The sequence below is a fragment of the Anguilla rostrata genome, chromosome 10 (assembly GCF_018555375.3).
Source record: "Anguilla rostrata isolate EN2019 chromosome 10, ASM1855537v3, whole genome shotgun sequence".
Taxonomy (NCBI): Eukaryota; Metazoa; Chordata; class Actinopteri; order Anguilliformes; family Anguillidae; genus Anguilla; species Anguilla rostrata.
Window position 1 is genome coordinate 30281160 of NC_057942.1, and position 23303 is coordinate 30304462.

At 43.3% G+C, this 23303-nt stretch overlaps 1 protein-coding gene across 2 annotated transcripts in view; it reads right to left on the minus strand.

Annotated features, from left to right (window-relative positions):
* Positions 1-314: 314 nt before the first annotated feature.
* The window catches only part of LOC135233189 (EGF-like repeat and discoidin I-like domain-containing protein 3), a 149882-nt gene continuing 126893 nt past the window's right edge, over positions 315-23303 (minus strand). For both annotated transcript variants that reach the window (XM_064296491.1, XM_064296490.1), the window contains 2 exons: positions 16647-16802; positions 315-3199 (listed from right to left, as the gene is read on the minus strand). In XM_064296491.1, the coding sequence (XP_064152561.1) occupies positions 3050-3199; positions 16647-16802 (306 nt within the window). In that variant the 3' untranslated portion in view covers positions 315-3049. The remainder of the gene's footprint in view (positions 3200-16646; positions 16803-23303) is intronic.

Sequence of the window (23303 nt, forward strand, 5' to 3'; positions counted from 1 at the left end):
TTTGAGAGATTTTTTTTAGATGAAGAGTAATGGTTTGAAATAAATACCTCTGTGCTTAATTGCTGGCTGAATAAACAACAGATAAGAACTTAAGGCACTGCTGGGAAATGTGTCAGTTTACTTCCAATACCTGCTAATGTCACATGGTAGGCTGGTTGGTTTGAAGCTTGTCATGTTACCAAAGCAAAGCAATATTTTACAAAGCATAAAAAAAGGTTGTGTTGTAGGATATCGTACCACTTTGGCAAACCCTGTTCAGTTGTATGCTTGCAGATATGCTAAGTGCACTCAAAATCAAAGTCGGGGAACAAAGATTCACAGACAGTTTTTTATTTGTCAAACCAAAGAGCTTTCGCTGAAGCAACCACTGTTCATCTGTACACAGAAACACCTGCCCACCTCATTCCCTCATACGCAGGCTGTGAGAAGTCAGTATTTAGCTAAGTGGTATATTTTGCTAGATAGCACTCGATATTTGACTTTGAAGTGATGACATCAGAGAGAGAGAGAGTACACAAGATGGAGGGAGCCGTGGCCAGTGCACAGCTTTACCGCGCACCGGACCGGAGACAGCCGCTAATCGTCCGCATTGCAAAGGGCTTTAACAGAACAGGCTGATGGCCGTACCAACACGGAGAACAGAGGTGTGAAACTCCAGTCCTGGGGGGGGGCTGCGGTATCTGCTGGTTTTTGTTGTGTTTCAACACAAGAGATTAATGCAAGTCATCAATTGGCTATGGAATCCACACACCTTGTTCTCCAGGCCTTAACTGGCTGCTGATTGAAAGGAAATGGCAATGCCTGCAGACACTACGGCCCTTCAGGACTGGAGTTTGACACCCCTGACGCAGAAGGCGCCTGTCAAATTTCGGTGAAATCTTCTGTCTGTGCAATGGCGGGAGCCGTTTGCGAAGGGCCCGAGAAACCGTACCCAGCAACGCTACGCACACAGCTGTCTTAGCGACTGACACAAGGGCCACACTGACAAGAGGAGCGATGGATGAGAAATTATGCAAACAGCTCAATCAAAGGAGATTACATCAAAATGAAATATTAATATTATGCATTTACCATATTTCACCTGGAAAAAACCTCCACTAGTCTCCCGTAGACTTCATTAGACGTGATTTTTCTGTTTTTAACAATGCTGTACGATGGCTATGCAGAGTCCATGTTTCCACATAACAGTCACACATTGGTTTACATCAAGAAACACTTCACTTGTCATGGCTAGAACAATTCTCTTGAGCAGGGTAGAGATGCTGGAGTGCTGTTAAAAAGCACATCTGACCTGTATTTAGAACGAAGTTAGAGCTCAGACACCACTTAAGGTAGACTTTTTAGCAGATATGTAGCAAAGTGATGTACGGACACAAGCACATTTAAATGGGTAACTGTAGACGAACATGGGTATCATGAGGCGCTGTACTGTCTAGTAAGATATCCCCAACATCGGTCATTTACTTGTACCCATTTCGTTCATTTCGGTTGCACTCTTTTTCACCATGGTATTTTTCATGATACACTTGCAAATGTAACACTGGTATACAGTGACATAACAACAACTGTTAGTGTTTATCTTACATTTTACCCAAATACAGATATACATATACTTTTTTGTATGTTTGTCATTTTTGAAAAACATTTATATTTCTTTTAAAAAGCTGCTGTTAATGCTAATGTGACGCCGTCGGAATAATGCTTGGATATTTGGAAATGGATGCAAAAAAATAAAATAAAACAATTTAATTATGTTTGAATTACATTTCAGTGTTAGCATTACCACTGCTTTCCTTCAAAACCATTTCGCACCAGCAAGTACCAGCAAATATATATATAAAATAAAAATCAGTTCTTAAATATATTAAATAATGAATTTACTCTTAGGCATATAGCAGACTCATGTACTAAAAACAGAAAACAATACAAAGGGTGGACTCTATCCTGAGCAGTAAAAATTGATTTAGCGATAAAACGATATCTTGAAAGTAGGCCCCAACAAAATTTTGCTCGAAAGGAAACATGAAAATACCTTAAAAAAAAGTAAAATAAACTTACCAGGGGACATATTTGAGGGAATAATGTAGCCAACCACAAACCCCAGCTAACACATATGTTTACTTTCAAATAAATTAAAGACAAAAAATACAATGTGAAATTAGGACGCCTTACTTTAAATCAGCCCGTATACCTCAGTGTTAATACTGCAGTGTCACTTTTTTAAAGCTTTCCTCTGCTTCTAGTAAGTGCATTAAAGTCTAAACCCTTGTAGTGTGAGTCAGAATCTTTTAGAAAATACATGTAAAAATGTATCCCTAAATAAATCACTTTACTGATATTAGGTATGAATTCATTATAGTATACATTTACTACCATAATTTGAATGCCATGCAAATATCTTAAATGTATTATACATTATACAACAGACTATTAATTTATCTCTTTTTTTCCCCAGCATTATAATATTAATGACAAATATAATTATAATCAAGTTTGGTGAAGTATTTTAGTAAAAAGTACAAATATATAGAATAATATTAGCGTTTTATTTTATCTTTTATTAATATTCTGAATATTTTGTTGCCAATCAGCTTTGAGCTACTGTCAGGTATATATGTATACACACATACCCAAGGAAGCCTGGCTGACCGGTCGTGTGGCCTAATTAAAAAGTGACGCTGTAGCCTTCTTGGCGAAATGTTTGAACCACAGTGCGACTATTTTCCCCTCATATGTTACACAAAAGCATTCCATACGGATACAAAAAATCAGAATAAGAATTTCAAGAATAAAAAGAGAAGGGACAAAAAAAGGAAGGGGGAGCGGGAAGGACAGATATTCGAAGGGCGGGTTTAAATCATTGTACAAAAGAAACGCCTGCCTACCGGGACTAAACATGTTATTCTTTGAAAAACCCATTGGAAATCGATTCTTTTTACAGGTTTCACACAGTTTGTATTGAAATACTGGATTGACACTCGATGTTCCAGTACGCCATTGGGAAAGTGGGGGTTTGGGTGGGGGGATGTGGGGGACGGGGGGCGTTCATTCATTCTTCCTCCGTGCATCCGAGCAGCTCCACCCGCAAAGTGATGCGCCCGTACCACGACCACGGCAGGATCCGTACGAACCGGGCGTAGATGGGCGGGTCTATCACGTTCTTTCTGTGCGTGTCATTGTCGAAGTTTCCCTGGAAGACCTGTCAAAAGAAACAACGGGAGGTTTCAGACAAGGGAGGGGAATTTCGAAGACGAGGTGTAAAATAGGAGACGTGCTGTTGGTGCAAAGCTCAAGCGTGTACAACCGCTGACTGCATGTTAGGACTTAGTATCAGCCGTAGTCTTCTACTGTAGTGTCACCTGACATTCCCTTCAGGAGCTGAACAGAATCTCCAAAAAACTTTGCTGAGTGTCACCAAGCTTTCATCTCTGAGGACAGTAAAGTGTGAAGTATAAGTCTAAAGTCTTGTGGTGTCTAACAGAGCTCTCTCTGCCTGAAACTGTCAAAATGACAAAACTCCACAGCTACAACCACTAAACATTACACTAAAACACGTTACTACTACTTTTATTGGTTTAATTTCATATCAAACTGGTACAGACTGCATTTGAGCACACTGTTACACAAAACAGTTACACACACAGAGAGACACATCGCACAGAGGTGAGAGGGCACTTGAAGATGCGTTATCCGATTGACAGGAGTCAAACTGACACCGTATCGATTCATCTGGATCAATATGTGAACTTTGTGACAAACTAATTCACACCAACTGTGGTGCTGGGTATCCAGTAACAGCTGCACCTCTTTACCATTGAGGGAAGGACAACAACCAATCAATAACAAGACAATGTAACATAATAGACCTTTGGCCCTGTCTGACAGCTATGGGGCCAACATCACCACTGGACTGATCACAGGCCTAATTGCCCTGCCCTACCATCAATATAACATTACTTTACATTCAATTTAGGCATTTAGCAGACACTCTTATCCAGATCAACTTGCATAAGGGCACAAGCAAAGCAACAAAGAGCTGATGCCGAGTCATTAGGGTAAAACCGGTAACAGCCATTAATACATAAATTACTTAGAAGCAGTTCCTACATAACCCTGCAACATGAAGCCAAGCACCATAGCAGGTGCAAGATGGAGACGGGGAATGTAGTTCTTCAAGTAGCAAATGGATTTGAGGATAGTTTCTATGTTCTAAGTGGGGATGGAAATGAAGAGAGACAAGTTGTGACTGGGAGGAGGGGTCTTTAAGGGCAGGGACAGTGTAGTGAGCAGCAGATGCAGAGCAGGGCAGTCTGGCAGTAGTGTAAGGCTTGATGATAGATTGCAGGTAGGAGGGTGCCAGTCCATCACTGCGATCACATTAACGACAAGAAAGAGTATAAGCTGGAATTAGACATACAGTTCTTGGTATTCACTCAGTATATTGGATTTCACAGACTTGGTGTAATTTTTATTTAATGTAGGAGACAAGGACTTACAAAGGTGTTTTCTGTGAATGCTCTTTCAATTAAAAAATTGTGCTTTATAAACCTTTTATTACTACCATATACCACCACCGTAGCATGTAATAACACCATGAGCCAGATATCTGAGTTAAATATCATAGCAGCCTTTGACCCTTGAAATCCTCCACAGTTCAGTACAGAGCTATTTTATTTTGTTTGTTAAAGATGATCTATGTTCTCCCGGAGGTCAGTAGTGTTACAAGTCAGCAGGCTTCAGTGAAGGTGGCGAGGGACACACCTCCCCTAAGCGTCCAGCAGGGGTCACTCGCATTTTGCCACCGTAGCGCCTCTCTATGCAGCGACCGAGCCGACCTCCCTCGGTCACCGCCGCTCGCTGTGTTATCGGGATAAAAGCCACCTCGGCACAAAACGCGTGAATTATGGAGTAGTCTCATTCTGTAATCGGCAAACTGGGACACAGGGACCAGGGACGACTCCCCACCTACCCCCACCCACCCGCTCGAATACAAGCAGCTCGCTACGGCCGCGCTGGAGCAAAAACGAAAGGGAGGTACAAATCTCTCGAGGTTCAAAAGATGTCGATTCAAAAACCCTGCCACTTCTTATGCAGACGAGGACGAGGGTAGTACTGCCTGTATGGATGAACCCCCTTGGTAGCCCCGCTCAGAAGATTGGACCCTGCCTAATTCATCAGGGCTCCGATGCCCCTCTGAGTTATAACGAGCTCATCCCCTCTGCCCCTTCCCCCGAGGTGTACACGAGGTGTATGGGGCGACATAGCTCAGGAGGTAAGACCGATTGTCTGGCAGTCGGAGGGTTGCCGGTTCAAACCTCGCCCTGGACGTGTCGAAGTGTCCTTGAGCAAGACACCTAACCCCTAACCCCTAACTGCTCTGGCGAATGAGAGGCATCAATTGTAAAGCGCTTTGGATAAAAGCGCTATATAAATGCAGTCCATTTACCAGTCCATTTACCACGCACGGTGCTGTTGGTGTTTCTGTGGTTCCTGCGCGGCACGGAAAGAGCACTGCTAACTCTAGATCCTCATCGCACGTGTTTGATTGGATCGTACGTTCCACAGGGCTGCTCGGTGGCAAGGTCTGTGGCTTAAGGCAGCCCTCCATACATTTGCGGTAGCTAGGCATTCTGGGAGAAGGGATCCTCGTCGTTAGGTGCAATGACCATGGATTCAACATGTTGACAGTATTTTAGTTTATAACCCCTGTACTGGAAGGAAATACATCTGGATTCAATCCAATACAAAGTGTTGTTCTTTAGGTTAGCATTGCACTTATCTATTATAAATTGGCCTCTGTACCTTCTTGGCTATATCCGATTTTTGTGGGGTAACACGAGTTCTCCACTACAGTGCATCACTCTGGATATGAGCATTTGTCAATAATGTAACTATATTCTTAACTCTTATAACATAATTGCTGGTGTTTGATTTGTTTATCCTCACAAGCACAATTTGGCAAGTCATGAGACAGATAAACTCTCAAAATGGGGTTTTTGAAAAAATAAATGAATACTCCAATTTCGTAGTGAGAATAGTTGAGGTCAAACAGTAAATGAATCCTCAGCATACGTTCCTTCAACCCACACTGACTAGGTGTCTGCCCAACAGAGCTTTGTCTTTATATCATAAAAAGAGACCAATGGCTCTTGGTGTTCAGTCTCATTTATTCTCTTTACATTAGTCTGCTTAGAAGCCAGACGCCAACAGTTCTGTTGTTTATGTGATGTTTACCAGGGAATTATTGATGAGGCTGAATTACAACAATTTCTCTTCATTTTCTCGTTGTCTGTGTTCAAGTAATGAGCTTAAATCTTTCCCAGTGAGGCTTAAAAAGTAAAGTTGCAGCAGCACTTGCTTTCGCTAACATGGTTGAACTGTGTTATTCAAATTAAGGTCTGAGAATACAAAAAATAAAGTACTTCATGTTTAGAACTCACACATCTGTTGGGCAAGTTTCACACCAATCTAAATGCTCTGCAGGCTGCAAGATCTGCAAGAATGAGCAATTAATCCAGGATGTTACAACTGCAGCACAGTAACGGCAAAGTAACCCGTAGTCTTTATTTGGGACAAACTGGGCCCCTCGACATCTGAATCACATTTGCGCCGATACTGATGCCAGCTCTGAAGGAACAGTGGCACTATATTTGGTGGTAAAATATCTCTCTGTCTCTCTCTCTCTCTCTCTTTCTCTCACTCACTCCTGGAGGGGAGTCGCACACGACATTCTTGAGGTGAAAATAATGACGTGTGATAGGATTCTGACCCGCATATCCTAAAGAAAATTGTCACTGTTGAATCGACAAGCAAAGTAGCAGAAAAAAACCTTGACTATGTTGTGAGGAATGTTCTTTCAACACACCCCATTGCCACGAGATGCCAGAGAAGGAAGGTAGAGAGAGTCAGATCGTCTTTAGGTGTCGGCTGGGAGGAAAACTACAGTGTTGTGAAAAAGTATTTGCCCTCTTCCTGATTTCCTTATTACTGCATATTTGTCACACTGAATGGTTTCATATTTGTACAAATGATTTAGACAAATGGAAACTGAGTAAGCACAAAACATGGTGTCAAACATGTCAAACGCAGTGGTGGTAGTGTGATGGTGTGGGGATGCTTTGCTGCCTTGGGACCTGCACGACTTTACATTATTGAAGGAACCATTCATTCTGCTCTGTACCAGGAAATACATTCGGTGAATATCCAGTCATGTGTCCATGAGCTGAAGCATAATTGGGTTATGCAGCAAGATAATGACCCAAAACACAAAAGCAAGTCCACATCTCAATGGCTCAAAAGGAACAATATTAAAGTTTTGGAGTGGTCTTGCCAAAGTCCTGAATTGAACCCAGTAGAGATGTTGTGGCTGGACCTGCAACCAGTTATTAAGTTCAAGGGGGAAATTACTTTTTCATGTGGGTGATAATATTGGTCTTTAATTTTTTTCATTAAATAAAGTAAATAATAACTTTTAAAATATGTTTTGTGTTTACCCAGGTTCCCCTTATCTAATATTAAATGTGTCTAAAAATCTGAAACCATTCAGTGTGACGAATATGCAATAATAGCACCTGCATGCATTTTCTTGTCAGAAATCACAACTGAGAGCACTATCAACCTGCAACTTTAAAAACGCAACTCACCAGCCAAGGGTGAGGAAAAACACTGCCCCTAATAGGAACTTTCATCTCTTATCAAACAGACAGTGCAAGTACGTTTCAAGCTATGCACACTGAGGCTTCACCACAAGCCTGCGTGATGCATTATTAGCTGAAAGGGTCTGTTTGATACGGTCGATAGAGATTAAACGCAGCAGAATTAATTCTGTGGTGTCACATTCTGTTACAAATCACTTGGGTGACCCAGTTATTCCCCATGGGTGCATTGATTAACCTTTTGAGTATTAAGCCCTCTAACATTGTAAAACCCAACTGCAGTCATGACTAATGAGTACAGCGGTGTCCCACTGTTCTGCTACTTTTCAAATATTCATCCACCGAACAAGGATTTCATTCTGAATGATTTTATGTGACACTCCTTTCATGAGATCGTCTATGGGCCTGCAGAGGCTCAACTTGGTTTATAGCGGGGTTGTATACTGCAGCAAGTTAAAGTATGTCATTAGTCACATTGTAAGGGCCCCCAATGCTTTCTCTGTTGTTCATTCTGCAAATGGACATTCAGTGCAGTCCAGTTTCTTTTAAAAAAAAACATTCACTTTATTTTCAGTACTCCAAACTTTTAATGCATATGGGGGCCTGAGTGGGAATGACTGGGTAACAACACGCTCATAACAATATTTTGTGGCAGAACATTCTGAGGAAGTCAGGATTAACATTCCCAGCATGTAAATTCTGTCTGCTTTCCTTGGGGTCTTATTTCACTTCCATGCATTTAAGTCACAGGGGACATTGCATGAATGGTCTTTCAGCATTATTATGTCTGGCGAGATTTGACAGGGGTTATGTTTTTGCCCCATTCTCTCTGTTCATTTTTTTTGTCTGTCTGTATGTCTTTTAGCAAGATATCTCCAAAAGTTATGAACAAATTTGGATAAAAGTTTGCGGAAAGCTTGGCCATGGTGCAATGAGGGACTGATTGACTTTTCAGACTAACTGGCCCAAGGGGGGTGTGACATTGGACAGGGCTTCTCTAAAAAGTTCATATAACTTGTAAACGGATTCAAGTAACACCATGAAACACTGTACTAGCCATAAGAGGAAAACCCTACATTACTGGCCCAATAAAACAAACGGGGGTACTGGAGTACTCACTTCTGACCACTCAGCAAATATAATGCTCATTGTCTGTGTGGTAGTGTGAAAGCAGGCTAAAATGGTTAGCAGTGGCTATAACTTAAACTGGCATATCTCATGCCCCGTTTGTGCAACAGTCATGGAAATGTGTTTGTGTGTGTATCTTCTCACTTAAAACAAGTTGGTAATGGGGCACGGTTATGGTTAAATGATTACCTATTGTTGAATATCTGACATGTGGAGCTTATCTTGACAATTGCACAGTGTTGATGGAGTGTTGCGCTCTACTGTGCACCATCTTGTAGTCCAAATATGTTATGTTCTACAAATCTGCCATTTCAGTACTTGCATTCAGAACATTCTTTATATTATTGCCAGACACCCTCCCTGATGTTTTTATATTGTTTTTAAATTATTAGATTTTGATATATTACCAGTCATTCCGAATGCTGCATGCCTGGAATATATTTCTCTGACTTGAACAGAACTGCTTTAAGTCAATAAATATACTCTTCAAAGACTGTTTTGGGAATGTCTGAGTCATGCTGTTATCTCAAAAACTAATCTAAAGAGACATGCACAAATAATCATTTTTAAATACAGGATGCATCCAAGAGCAACTGATAGGATTTAGCATATTGCATCAGGAAACAAAAGAATATCCATTTATGCCTTGAAAAGGTTTCATTAGTTGAAGTGTACTGTATTTGTTCACAAACATGCATCTTTTAGATAGATTTTCATCTCTCTATTCCCCGAGAAAAATGCTGTAGTTTAAGAAATCTCCAAAAGCACTTTAATATAAAGTTATAAAGCTCAGGGAAATGTAGCTCAGAGAAAGAAAAGATAAGGACACAGTCAAAGGAAGGCTGAAATACAAAAATACCTCAAAGGAACTGAGAATGTAGTCAGGGCCACAAATGTAGTTATCTGTTCAAGGATTAAAAAGGAAATGGAAAAGTGGGCAAAAGTCAAATTGTGTTGCTTTGGACTTGCTTGTTTTGGCCTTAAATAAGCATCAGACAGAATTGGTCCACTTCTGACAGAATTGGGTGACACTTGAAAAAAAAAAAAAAACAACTTATGGCAGCTTTTGTAAAGTACTGCATTTTCACGGGAAGGATTTATAAGGAAAGTTATGACATTTCAATTAAGGCATTAACACATTAAACTACATTAAGCTTTAATAAGGTAAACATCCTGTGCGGTGTGGTCTTGAGTTGCAAATTGTGCTGCAAACAGAAGCAATACATTCGAAATCAAATCAATTCAATGGTATGTGTATAGTGCTTATTGTAGGAAACTGAAACAAAGATGCTTTACTGAGGAACAGAGAGAAAACTGGGCAAAAACCAGGCCTGGAGCGATATTGCTTCGGTTTGCAGAATGAAAAAATAAAATCGAATTAACCAAGAAACTTTTTGCCCTCACATGAGAGTGAGGGGCAGGACAGTTGGCAAATCGCCAGCAGTCGGTAATGACGAAATAAATCGCCATGAAGAAAATCTAGGAGCTTTACAGGGACTGCGCTCCATGATCCTTCACAAATTGGTTTTCAGAAACCAAGCGGATTGCACCAGCAGGGGTTCCCCGAAATTGCTTGCCCCACGACCCACTTCATGAGCGAACACATTTCCTGTGACCCTTCCCTAATTAAAATTTAGCCTAACACATGTTCTAATAGGATAGTAAACTATGTTTAACGCGTCTCAAAGTAATGTACGTGTGCATTACACTGTGGCACCAAAATACAGTACATGTATATGGCATCGGAATGCATAATACAGGATAACTTATTTTTAATGCACACCGTCGCGACTCCCCTCCACCCCTTCCGTAACCTATCAACAGGTCCCAGCATAGGGATCCCCTGGCCTCCATTAGCATGCAGGTGGGGTGTACTCCCTGTGGCTATGACAGAGACATTAACAGGTCACAGGGCACGCAGAAGGAGGGGAGACGCCACAGGAGTTATCGGCCTGGTTCCCCCTCCCTCTCCCTCTCTCAGGCACCTCCTGCATTTTTCATGCAATAATTTGCATGCTGTTATAGCACCTCCTGACAGCAATGACTACTTGTTTTGTTCTTGACTTTTGAGATGGCCTGTTTTTTGCGTTTTTGTAATGATTTTTTTGTTTTGTTTTTTTGTGCGTGGACAAGGTTGTAGCCCTAAACAACCCAACCTATTGACACTGTCTGAATGAAAATGTTTTGAACAACATGAATGTTTTTTTTTTTTTTACACAAAATGCAATTTTAGTTATTCAGCTGGGTAATGTTACAGAGCGAAGGAAAGTGGGTGTTAATGCAGAACAATAGTGGAGGGGCGAGAGGGGAAAGTAAATGGGTATGTACCATGCATACTGCCCAGTTGCAACCCATCACGTATCTATACCATGGTTTACCATGCTCAACTGGTAACTTCTTAACTTTATCTTAAATGCAAAACAAAGTTTTTTTTTTCTTTTTCTCTACACAAACAGATTTTGAAAAGTTAATTTTGGTGTCTGTAGCCAAACTGCGAGGGCAAAAAATACTAACACCTCTTTAAAATTGTGTGATCAACAACTTTTGGGTAAATTAGGCCATTGTCATCATTGTTTATTTTTGAAAGCGGTGGAGACGTGTAGCTGTCAAGTCACTTTTATCAGCTGTGGCAAGGATATCCTCTGAAGGAAAATGCATTCTCTGCCTACAGAGGATCAGGGACGTCAAATCTCAAAAATGAGACCAACTGCTCTGTGAAGAGTCTGGTTCTCCGCCACGATTAGTCTTCAGCATGGAAGGAGGGGGAGAAGAATGATGCAGGAATTAGGAAGGAGAGAGTTTGCGATAATGTGAAGATAACGAGGAATTAATCCCAGGGACTACGGGTGGAAATTAGCAAATTGCTATAACCCGGTACATTACATCTTTCCTTGTTTTATATAAGGTTAATGTTCTTTGTACACTGTCCCTGTTTAAATAAACTAAATAAATAAATAAAATAAATAAATCAGGACTTCCCTGAACTCGTTAACAAAGCCGTACCCCTGCAGAGAGGCGATACCTCTGTCCCGTAAGTGCATAACCCTGGTAATCACAGCCCAAATAACGACAAATCCCCAATTTCCCCCATTTCCATTGCAGAAGAAAGGAGCTTGAAGATGAGGAGAGTAAAAGTCTAGCTAAGTGTGGGAAAAAAAGGCACGTGTGGTTTGGTTTTTAGGTTGCCCCGTTTCTTTAGTTTTCTCTCTGAAGCATTTTTCAGTGGCTATATTCATATTCTCCCAGCCAGATAACCTCAAACAATTCCCTAGCCTCGAACTTGCTCATTTGGAGCGAAGGAGCATTAACTGATAACAAAACTCTTATATGATGGCTGAGGTGTCCACCAAACAAATGAAAAGAATAAAAACAAAACCAGAGATGGTTTTCCATTTTAGAACTGGCTCATAATTTTTAATCTACCTTGTCTCTCTTTCTCCCTCCTTCTTTTGTGTGTGAGATGGCCTGGGTCAACCACGGTCTTCAAACAAACAAAAATACCCACACCGCTACATCACACAGACGAGCTGAGCTCGGTTCAGGGCCTGCAAAAGCTTTCTGTTCTCGTCCTGGACGATGGGAAAAAAAAAAACCACGCGGCACCCCCGCCACAAGCCTCTCACGACCGCGACAAACAGCGCTCCGCGAGGAGAACCCCCGTCAGAGCTTCGCTCCGTTGCTTTGCTCTTAACACCGAGGTAGCGTAGCGGCGCGTAATGTCCCAGGCGACACAGGACGTAGCATTCTCCGCGGCGCGAGATCCTTTCGCGGAGATCTCGATTTCGCAGTTACGTTGTGCTCGGAGCTCGGCGACGACGGTTTCCCAATCTCGCTCCTCGCCCAACCCCGCGATGCTAATACCCTCGGCAGTGGGGAGAAAAAAAAGGTCATTACCAAAACGGCAGACAGTGCAGCTGTCTCCGTGGCACATTTGCACAAAAAAGCTCCCACGGCAACCCAAACAATGATTATCACAGCTTCTCCCTCAGTCATTACAAAAAGACACTGTTAAGGTACGCTCAGTCAAGAAGCTCTTCGGTGTTCTCGACAATGAGATATCGTGGCGTTTCCGACAACCGTGGTTAAGCGCGGACGTTTCCTTATGCCTGTGCCGTCTGTGAGTAATTACCGTAAGCTAGAGGGGGTTTTCTGGTAAACTTCAATCTTCTACAGAGAGTTTAAATCCAACACAAAAGGAATAAGGTGACATTGCAAGAGGCCTCGTGCGGCAAGACTTTCAACCGGAATTCCGTCGCCGTGGAAAAGAAATATAAACTAAACTCAACCGCTCGACTGAAAGATGGGATAAAGAAAAGACTCCAATATCTGGGGCAGATCTTCTTCAGGTTTATGAGTCTAACCCCATTCTGCTCAGGGTACACTTTTATATCTAACAGACGCGGGAGGGCGGTGGGAAATGCTTAAATCACATGTAGGTTTGTATGAGGGCTCACTGATCTGTAATGTGAAAGAATAAACACACAGGGTGGAGAGGACCGAGGAGTCGAGGTCAGAAATGGAAGCGAAAGCTGATGGAAAAATTATGTGGATATCTCTCTCCTGTGCTATGTGAGCAGCCACTCAAAAGCAAGATGCCGCACAAAATCGGGAGGGACAAACTGATGGAAAAATAAAAATGTTGACAGCTAGAAGTGGGAAAAAAAAAAAACGACAGGGGAAAAACGATTGTTTGTGACAGACTGTTTACCTGTCATTCTGATAAAAATGCATCTATACAAAATCAGATTCAGATCTGAAGCTCTCGCATTGGTAAATCCACTCCTGGAGTTTATTTCAGTCAGCTTGCAGAGATCATTGCGAGGATTCTGGTTTGTAACTTCACTGAGCCATTATAGTCCTAAAAAAAAAAAACGCCCAGCACCCAGCACCGCTGACGAAGGAAAGCCTTCTGCTAACCGGACCCCCAAACGAGAGGCAATAAACTCCCAATCAGAGTTAATCCCACCCCTGAGCCGGCATCGCTAGCACCACTAAACAAAGACCGATACCAGCGCGTGCACCTTCATTAGCCGCCTAAGTGTAGATCGTCATATTCGTTTACGGACGCACGATTCGTCATTAAGTTCGAAAGCAACCCTGACCCCCCCCGGGAGACAGCGGGGCTTCCCCTAGCTAATTAAACCCCCTTCAGCTTCGCCCCAGAGTGCGATTAAATGCTAATAAATTAGCGCCGTTTGCGCATGATTGCCCCGATCGATACGTCAAGGCTGTAACGCCGACAGGCCTTGCATTGCAGAAAAAATGTTCCCGTGGTCCCGTGGCAACGGTGGAATTGGGTGTTGTTGGCAGAGCTTCGCCCCTAGGAGTCGGTGTGGAGTCACTTCCGAGGTCGAGACAGGTTCTGAATTAGGCTTACACCTGGTTGTCATGGGTTTCCGCATGACAGACCAGGCCTGTTCTGACCTTTTGACCCTTGGAGATGAAACTGCTCTCCCTAGCTGATCAATAACAGACTTACAGTATGTACTGTAAGTGGAAAAATGACCCAAGCAGAACCATCACTAAAGACTGAGGGGGATAATAGGAGGATGGGGGATATTATCACTGGCATTGTATAGTAAGGGCATTTAGTGTCTTCCAAACCATTTGGCATGTCTGCTGGTGCCTGCCATTGAATGGGGGATGGGGGCACTATGGGTGGTCCTATTCCACATGCCGGTCTGACCGAGAGGCAGAGTGTTTTCCAGGCGTCCAAATAGAGATCGCCGAGCTGAGAATTGCAATCTGGACGTAGTGGCCCGCATCTAAAGGCCGTCACATGAATCAAAATTATAAACCCGATGGAAGATGGAAAAGGGTTCTGCGCGCAACCTCGTAAACTGACAATTTATTGGAAGATAAAGGCTTCCATTGACACGGGCCCAGTGAAGGGTGGCATGTGTCATAATAACTGAGTCTTTTTTGGAATTTCGAGCTATTCCTGGTACATTTCTGTTCTCAAAAGCGCATTAAAAATGTATTGTAATAAAACAAAATTGGCTGAGCAGAAAGTGTTACATTTTTTAAAATGGGAAATTACTTATGGCTGTCAATCAGGGCAAGGACATAATCAGATTTAAATATTGGAACATGGAACATATATTCCATGTGCTTTCCTCATGGACAGAGATCTGAGCTGCACATGCTTACTTTTCCTTCCCAGATGAGCACATTCTCAACATTTTAATCAAGTCTTAGAGTTTGTATGAGTGTGATAGGGACCAAATCTACTCTTGGAGATCAGTAAATGTTCTGCTGTGTACATGCTGTGGTCTCTGGAAGTAGACCTGGCCTTGTAAATGGAGAGCTGTAGGTTGAGTTCTCAGCTGGGTTGCTGTCCTTGTACCCTTGAGGTATTGGTAGTGCCTGAGTGTAACCAACTTATGTTGTGGGCAAGCCGAGTGGCACAGTCCGTAAGGTGGCAGGCTCTAGGGTCATACATGTTCCCCCCCATACGGGTGGGGGCTCGATCCCCTGACATGATACCCTCGGAGTTGTGGTCCCTATGGCCTACCTGCTGCCCTCTCTGCTTTCTACCTGTCTGAATGAAAAGCCAAAAATGCAAAAGGAGGGTGGACTGAAAAAGAATGTGAGCTGTTTAAGTCACTCTTGATAAGAGCGTCTGTTATATACAGTTTCAGTATCAATTTCTTGCTTGCCATAACTCCAAAACATCCCAGGCATATATGCCTTTTGCATTTCATGTTGGTCTCTTTTTTTGAGATCAATTATGCACCAGATCGGCAAACTGACGCGTGTTTCACGGCGAGTAGGCAGGCAAGGTGGGGGACGAGTCAGCGGGCGGGGCTCCTGGGCATTGTTGTTTTGCGTGGCGAGTTTTGTGCAGGGAGGGGTTTTGAGGCGGGGGAGCGAGGTGCTCAGCGCGCCGCGTCTAAATGCGATGCCGCACAGGCAGAAGCCGTAGAAAAGTTACGGCCCGCGTCCGATTCCCCGCCACGCGAGAGCCGTAAATCATCCCCCGCCGCCGCCGCCGCGCCCGGCTACAATAAAGACGCGCAGCGGACAAAGCAACGAGACGAAGAAAAACGGCGCTCGCGTATCCTCAGGAAAGCCCGAGGCCGCCTTTCATCCCTTTATGGTCTTAACAAACCTGAGAAGCACGTCCAGATCCTGCGTTCAAATGCTAACGTTTAGATCTAGTTCAGCGTTTTTCACTCGCATTATGTGGCACTAAAACTACTAAGAATAGCTGCAGCGAGCCCCTCGCCAGCAGTCCGCGAAGCACTTTTTGTCATTTCTACAGATGAGTGCAAGAGGGATGCCAGCGAAAACAGTATCCCCGGCAGCACTGGGAAGAATCGACTCGAGCAAAACTAAAAGAGCGTCTAAAGCCCTCTTCATACACACCGAAACCTGAGGAAAAACCCACTGCTAAGAACAATAACACATGCTCAGCTCAAACCTCAGTGCTTTAAAGCACCATTATAACGTGCGGGTGGAGCCATGTGTTCCTATGGCATCTCGCTTTAGGACTTAATGCAATGCAAGCTCTGACATGGAAGAAGGGCAGTTGCACGCATTCGTAGCATGCGTTTGGACGTAATGTCAAACACACTCCCGTGCATCAGTGTTCGTGTACAGAATTTAAGCGTGCTTCTCCCAGACTTTTCCTGTCTGCCTGTGACGTGTGACACAAAGTCAGGAGCAGGAGACGAGATCCAGATGCAGCGCTTTGATTGGGGTTGTGCTTTTACTTCATTCCCTTCGGTGAAACAGAGAATGAGGAATAGCTGCCTGGTTTAGGCCTGCTAAAGGCATCTATTGCTTAAGGCAGGGCCTTTATCTTTATGGATCTTAAGGGGAAGAAAGTTATATAAAAGAACAGGATAGAGGTGGGCTCACCTTGTCCTTCTTTTGTTTTTCGTCTTGGTATGTGGTCCATCTTTGGCCATCGCTGCTGAATGCCACTTTGTAGGAGCCCACAAACTGCACATGACCAAAGTCTTTAGCTCCTTGGGTGATGATGCCCGTGATTTTAGTGGGTATGAGCAAATCCACCTGAGAGGGGGTGGGGTGTGGGGGGAAGGAGAACAGGAGGGAGGGAGGGTGTGAAAGAAGGAGAAAGATAAAAAGGGGGAGAGCGAGGAAGAAAGATATCAGGAAGAAAAGAGATATCAAGCAAGAGAGATAGAGGCAGAGAAAGAGAGATGGGGAGAGAGGAGGAAGATAGCAGGATTTAGGAAAAGAGGGGGTGCATGATATATGGAGAGAGAGAGAGAGAGAGAGAAAGAGAAAAAAACTTCATTACAGAGCGCAGACTTTTAAAAAGTGTGGCGGATGATTAATTTGCCGAGAGAGTCAGCATCTTTATCTAATCTTTTGAGAGGACTGTAAAACCCAGCGTAGCAGGCCGCTTCAATTATTCACCATTTCAAACAAATAAGGAACAAATCAACAAACAAATGAGCTCAGCAAATACGAGCGGCACCCGCAGCAGCCTGAGAGAGCCGGCAGCAGCTCTCGGGTTAATATTTAATACACTTCCTCATCCGCTCGTGAATATTTACAATGTCATTTCTCGCTTTCTGGCAGCGCTGGCTACCCCGTTTAGCGCGGCTCGACATACGACGCTGATTCCGCCATTTTAAAAAGCCGCGCAAGCATAGGTTTGAGTCTGAGCCTCAACCACACGTGCTGTTTTGCCATTGCCAATGAAGGCCAAAACATTTCTGTCAATATCGTTTTTATGATGACAATAAAACTTTGAATTAGACGATGCTCCAGAAAATAATGCATGCGACAGTAGTAATCAGTTATGGAAAGAGAATACAAGCTTTCAAAATTATTAATGATCTGAACTGAGTACATGACAACTCTTAATGAAATACAAATACATTTGCTAATAAGAAGACCAAAAAAAATGTTTTTTGAGAATATTAATGTACATTTAAGAAACTACATTTTCCTGACATCTCTGCATCAAGGGGATGTCATTTACTATTGCTGTTTGTCACCTACTAAAACAAATTGAAAGTAATTGCAAGATGCAAGCTTAGCTGGGCACTTATTAATTTTCCACTGATACAAACCCGTTTTCCTGTAATAGGTTACAACCACTCTTTCTCATTAATGTGTAAACAGGGAAAGGTCACATTTCTCATTTGCGCTCCAAAGTCAACCACGAAAGTGCATGAAAACCTTTACTGGGTGGAGAGACTTTATCAATCAAAGTGGCAAGACTAAAAGAAAGATTGAGCCTTGTCAAGACAGATAACATAAATCGAAATACTGATTTCCAGTGAGCGAGAGCTGACCAAAGACTCATGAGACTCATGAAACAAGTTCAATCCCCTGGAAAAAAGGGTGATTAAAATGAAGGCTCGCTTCAATTGAGGTGCCAATTAAGGAGCAAAGCTCAAATCACCTGAAACCGTAAAAAATTATAAACCTACCTTTTGATATTATAATCTCAAAAAAAACTAATTTTCGATAAAAATGGGAAGTTGCTCACACATACACAACACTATATGTATGTATATAAGTCATTAGCTAAAAATCTAGGCCTGCCATTAAAAGTATTAACATCAAAATTATTTTTAAACAGTAACAGTTTTTAATGGGTGATTCTACGTATACTCGATAGACCTACTAACTGTTTGTATATTAGTAGATGATCTATAGGCCAAGCTAATATTAATTTTAAAATGTGGTGTTTGCGAAGTAGCTAGAGTAGCCTAGTTATAAAGTAGTAGAACAAGCCTGTGCCTGGGGGAAGCCTGCAGTAGCAGTCTGAAGTTTTCAGGCCTACCTTGTAGTCACAATTGTATCTATGTAGGCTGCACACACCAGAGGCATGTCAGTGTCTACCCAGATATATAGCGATCCGTATAGAGCCACCTTACTGGCAGATCATTTGCAGTCTCATTCTATGTAGCACAAAGGAAAGGTTAAAACACAATTTTGAAGTCAGATAATTGATATATTATTATTAACACCATTCCAGTAGCACCGGGTAAGACTACACGCGTTCCTTCACCACTCAGATACTTCCGCTGATTGAGGGTTTCTTATACTTGTATAAAATTAGGCATTGAAGTAGAAACATTTAAGACTTATAGCACTTTGAAGTTGCTGATTTTAAGAGTCAAACACTTTGTCGTACAGTGAAATAAAAGAAAATTTTGATTTTACAGAAAGAACTTCTCGAAAGGTCCTTCTTGAAATTTAGAGGACATCTTTTGAAAGTCAGCACAGAGGCTTCAAGTTAATACATAATGCAATAACCTGATTGCATCATCACAAATGTGAAATGTGTAAGACTCTTCAAAAATGCGTGAAATTCTTTTCAATTATAGCCTACGTAAACTACTAGGTCAGGTCTAGCGGTGTGTCAGGCCATAAAACATCTGACATGACTTTATGCTCAATGAATAAAACTCTTTAGGGGGATAAAAGTTTCCAAAGATTTGAAAGTGAAATCACATTTAATCAATGTGTGTTGTCCAACAGTGAAGTGATTTTCAGAACTGCATATTGCCATTAAATTTGTAGGCCATGGCTACAAGATAGAGACAAATAGGAGGTAAAAGGACTTAAATATATATAAGTTAAAAGGACTTGCACTGCACTGGAGGCAGACCAGTTATATCATCTAATATTATATGAATTACTCAGAAATGCATTTCTGCTGTTGAGATTAATGAACATATACTGTACCTTTGGATCCTCAAATGATTTACCATCTGCACTAAGTGCTCACAATACTAATATAATTAAAACTTTTACCCTCCCTGTAACTCCATGCATGGGATGTTGTTCTGGCAGCTCATTAAGGCTCTAAGTGCTGCTCAAATCATTAAATCTTAAAATATGACATTGTCCCTCCACCCCAAAAAAAGGCATTCATGAATAAACAATAAGTACAGATCCCATCCCTACCCCCATGTTCTTTCTCAGTTTGGATTATGGCCGAGTATGAATGCGCAAACACACACGCACTCACACACATTCACACACAGCCGCACAAATACACGCACACACACCCATGCATGCATGCACACACACACACAGACACACACACAAATGCACACACACACGCACACACATTCTCACACATACACACACTCTCATGCATGCATGCAGACACAAACACACACCCATAAGCACACACACACACCCATGCACACTCATGTGCACACACACACACATGCACACACTGAGGTGAGCCTTTCGTATCTGCTGCGTTTAACACAGACGAGCCCACCAGTAGAGAAGTCCGCGTCGGCACGGAAACAGCTTGAGTTCCAGAGCAGTGTTTACCAGGCTGGATTTATGGCGCGCTGCCTCCATTAGTCACTCTAATTGCCTTGATTCCGTATGATATACCGTGAGCCCTACACCGACGTGAACAATGCTATCACTCGGCCTGTTTACACAATGAGAGAAAAACAGGGAGACGGAAACAAAAGGAGGGAGTGAGAGAGACAAAAGAAAGATACGGAGCAGAACACACTGAGAGGAGTGAGACAAAGAGAGGAAAGAGGAGAGGGAAGGACAGACAGACCAATAACAACTGCGATGCATTCTACCTGTGTTCTCCCAGCTCGTACCTGGAAGAGAGATAGGAACCCACGGTTGAAATAAGAGGAAATACGTGGAACTCATGGTTGACGAAAGTAAAAAAAGTGAATTAAATGCAGCAGTATGCAAGGGATGCTGTTCTTTTTTGAACAATTTATTCTTTAATCTTTTTTTTTTTGTCAGGCGACTGTAATATATATATATGGCACATGAACCCCCCAGATACTAGGCTTGTGAATCAAGCCTTCCGCAGAGCCAGCTGACAGAGTCTAATTTCCTCTTTTTCCCGGGCTACCCCAGGACGCTCCTCAAGGGTCTCAAAGAGTAGCTAGTTTCTGGGGAACGCGGAGATAGGAGCACGTCGCCACTCGGAGGCCGGCCTTGAGAACAGATCGCCACTGGCAAAGCGACGCCTTTTGATCAATTCCACTTGACTGGGGGGCTTCAAAGAGAGCAGCCGAGGGGCTGCTGGGGGTTTCTCTCTCATCCTCTTCATAGGAACGTCACGGCTGCAGTTCCCCCTGGAGCCCAACTGCCACCAAAACCTTTTCTGATGAACAGGTATTTATGTACTCCGTAAGGGCTGTGCTGGTTATATAATAAACTAGTGTACACACACACACCACACACATGCATGCACGTGCACACATATCCTCCTGAGGAAAGAGTTTAGATATTTTAATCTTTTTAACAGAATACAAGGATCTTGGATGACGAAAACATTTTGTACAGAAAATGTTTTCAATGATATTACAATATTTTTATTGAATGATCCTTGTAGTGTAGATTTCATCATAGTATGCTATATGGTTCTTTAGATTAAGAGACACATGTCCCCTAAAGGGGACAAACCTAAATTGGTTAGGAGGACACACACACACACATTTATGGCACACATATTATTCATTTGGGACTAAGACTATAAAACTGAAAGGCCTATAAAACTGACTTCGGCATTTCTTTTGCAAGTGATGGGATTACTCGCATCTTCTTTGCAACAACCACCAGGCAGTTCTCTGAGCAGAAGCAATGTCTTCCGCTTAACGGTTTCATTATGGTCTGAGCGGCATCCCTCCAGTCACCTCACTCAGCTCGGTGTGCCCGTCACCCAAAACCAGGGAGGCGCTGAACGCAACCTGTAACCGCGGCCACGGGTCGCGGTCCAAAAAATACGGCCGCTCTCCGATTGGTGCGCGCGGGCTCGCGCTGATTAAAAAGAAAATGGAGGGCCAAGCTTCTCAGAGGGAAGCGCACCGAACGCAAGCGCGCACCGGATGAGTTTAACCTGGGCAATCGCCGCGTTTGAAGTCTCGAAGCAATCCGCAGAAGTTGCCATTTAATCCTGCTAGTTTTTCTTCTCCCATGATCCTTTGGGGCATGGACATAATGACATAATTCCCCCTCCCCCCACCACACACACACACACACACCTCCCCTCCCACCAGCCTGTTCCGTTACCTGTGAAAATATTTACAGCCTTCACACGGTCGAGTCCAGGTAATTAAATGGTTTCAGCGACACCCCCCCCCCCCCCCCGCCCGGGCTCCTATCAGGAGCTCCAGGCGGCACCCGAGACGCCGCGGTTTCCCAGCGTTCCGCGGGTCCCGGGCGAAGGAACATCTGCTCATTAAGATGTGAGCCGGAGGATCGCTGCCTCCGTCGCCCGTTTGAAGTGGCGGAGGAGGGAAGAGAGCCGCATTAGAGAAATCAAATTATACGCGCCCCGCAAATCCATACGCCGGGGCTAAGGCCCCTCGCCGGGGTAATTTAATTGTGTTCGTGCGCGTGTGCGTGTTCGCGCGCGCGTGTGCGCGTGTGTGCGCGTCAGAGACGTATCCGTTTTACAAATCACATACTCTAACCCAGTTTTCCAAAGAGTAAATGTGGGCAGGGTGTATTAAGGAGCGAAGTGTGTGTGTGTGTGTGTGTGTGTGTGCGCATGTGTGTTTCTGCCTGTGTGTGTGTGTGTGTGTTTGTGTGTGCGTGTGCATGTGCATGTGAGTGTGTCTGTTAGTGTGTGTGTGTGTGTGTGTTGTGCGTACACAATTTTCTCAGGCATCTACTTGGCATGCATCGTGTGAAGGTGCTCCAGCACATTGGAAGCAGAAGCCTACGCGCGGTCTCGCGCACTTACCGCAGCCACTCCATCGACCAGAGCGGCAGAGAGTCCCGGGCCGAGGTGTGCGGCGTCAGCCCGATACGCATCATTATCGGGGACATTAAGGCGAGGGGAAATGGAATTCCGTAATCCGGCCAGCCGCAAACGAGGCCCGGAGAACCGCGAATAACTCCATCGGAAAACTGCGGGCTCGACCGAGCGAAAACAGCGCACCGGCGAGAAAGTACAACAAACGTCAGCGCACTTAAATTGGGGATTTCTTTCTTCGATTCACTTCTAAGTATGTGGCATCGGATCCACGTGTGTTCTCTCTCCCGTGATAAGGACTAGGCCTACCGCACGTATTTAGGTTTGGGGCCAATTGCATTACTAGAACTGACAGCCTTTAAAATATATTGAGGTGTTTTGGCCATTGAGTTAAGGAAAGGCATTACGGGACTGCACATGTGGGACTGCACTGCGAACAGTATGTTTTTGACACAAAAAAAAGTGCTTTGTCACTGGAAATATCTTGATTATCCTTGTAACCGGAAAAAGAAAGACAACCGGAGATGCAATTTCATGCATTTCTTATGGGATAAACGAGAGAAAAACTGACAACAGTTTATATCAAACGAGAACTGACCGAGTATACAGCTGTGAAAAATAGAGATGAATCTTTGAGAGATGCATAAAAAAAAGAGGATTTCTGCCACTCTGAGGCTAAGCGGGAACACAGCACAGGACGATTACACACAGCATGATTATACGTGACACGATACTCATAATAGAAAAAACTGTGATCATGTGACACCGGCCTCGGTGCGAGAGAAGAGACGGCTAGTATCATTTGTGTTGAGTTCTGATTCACCGTCTCCAGG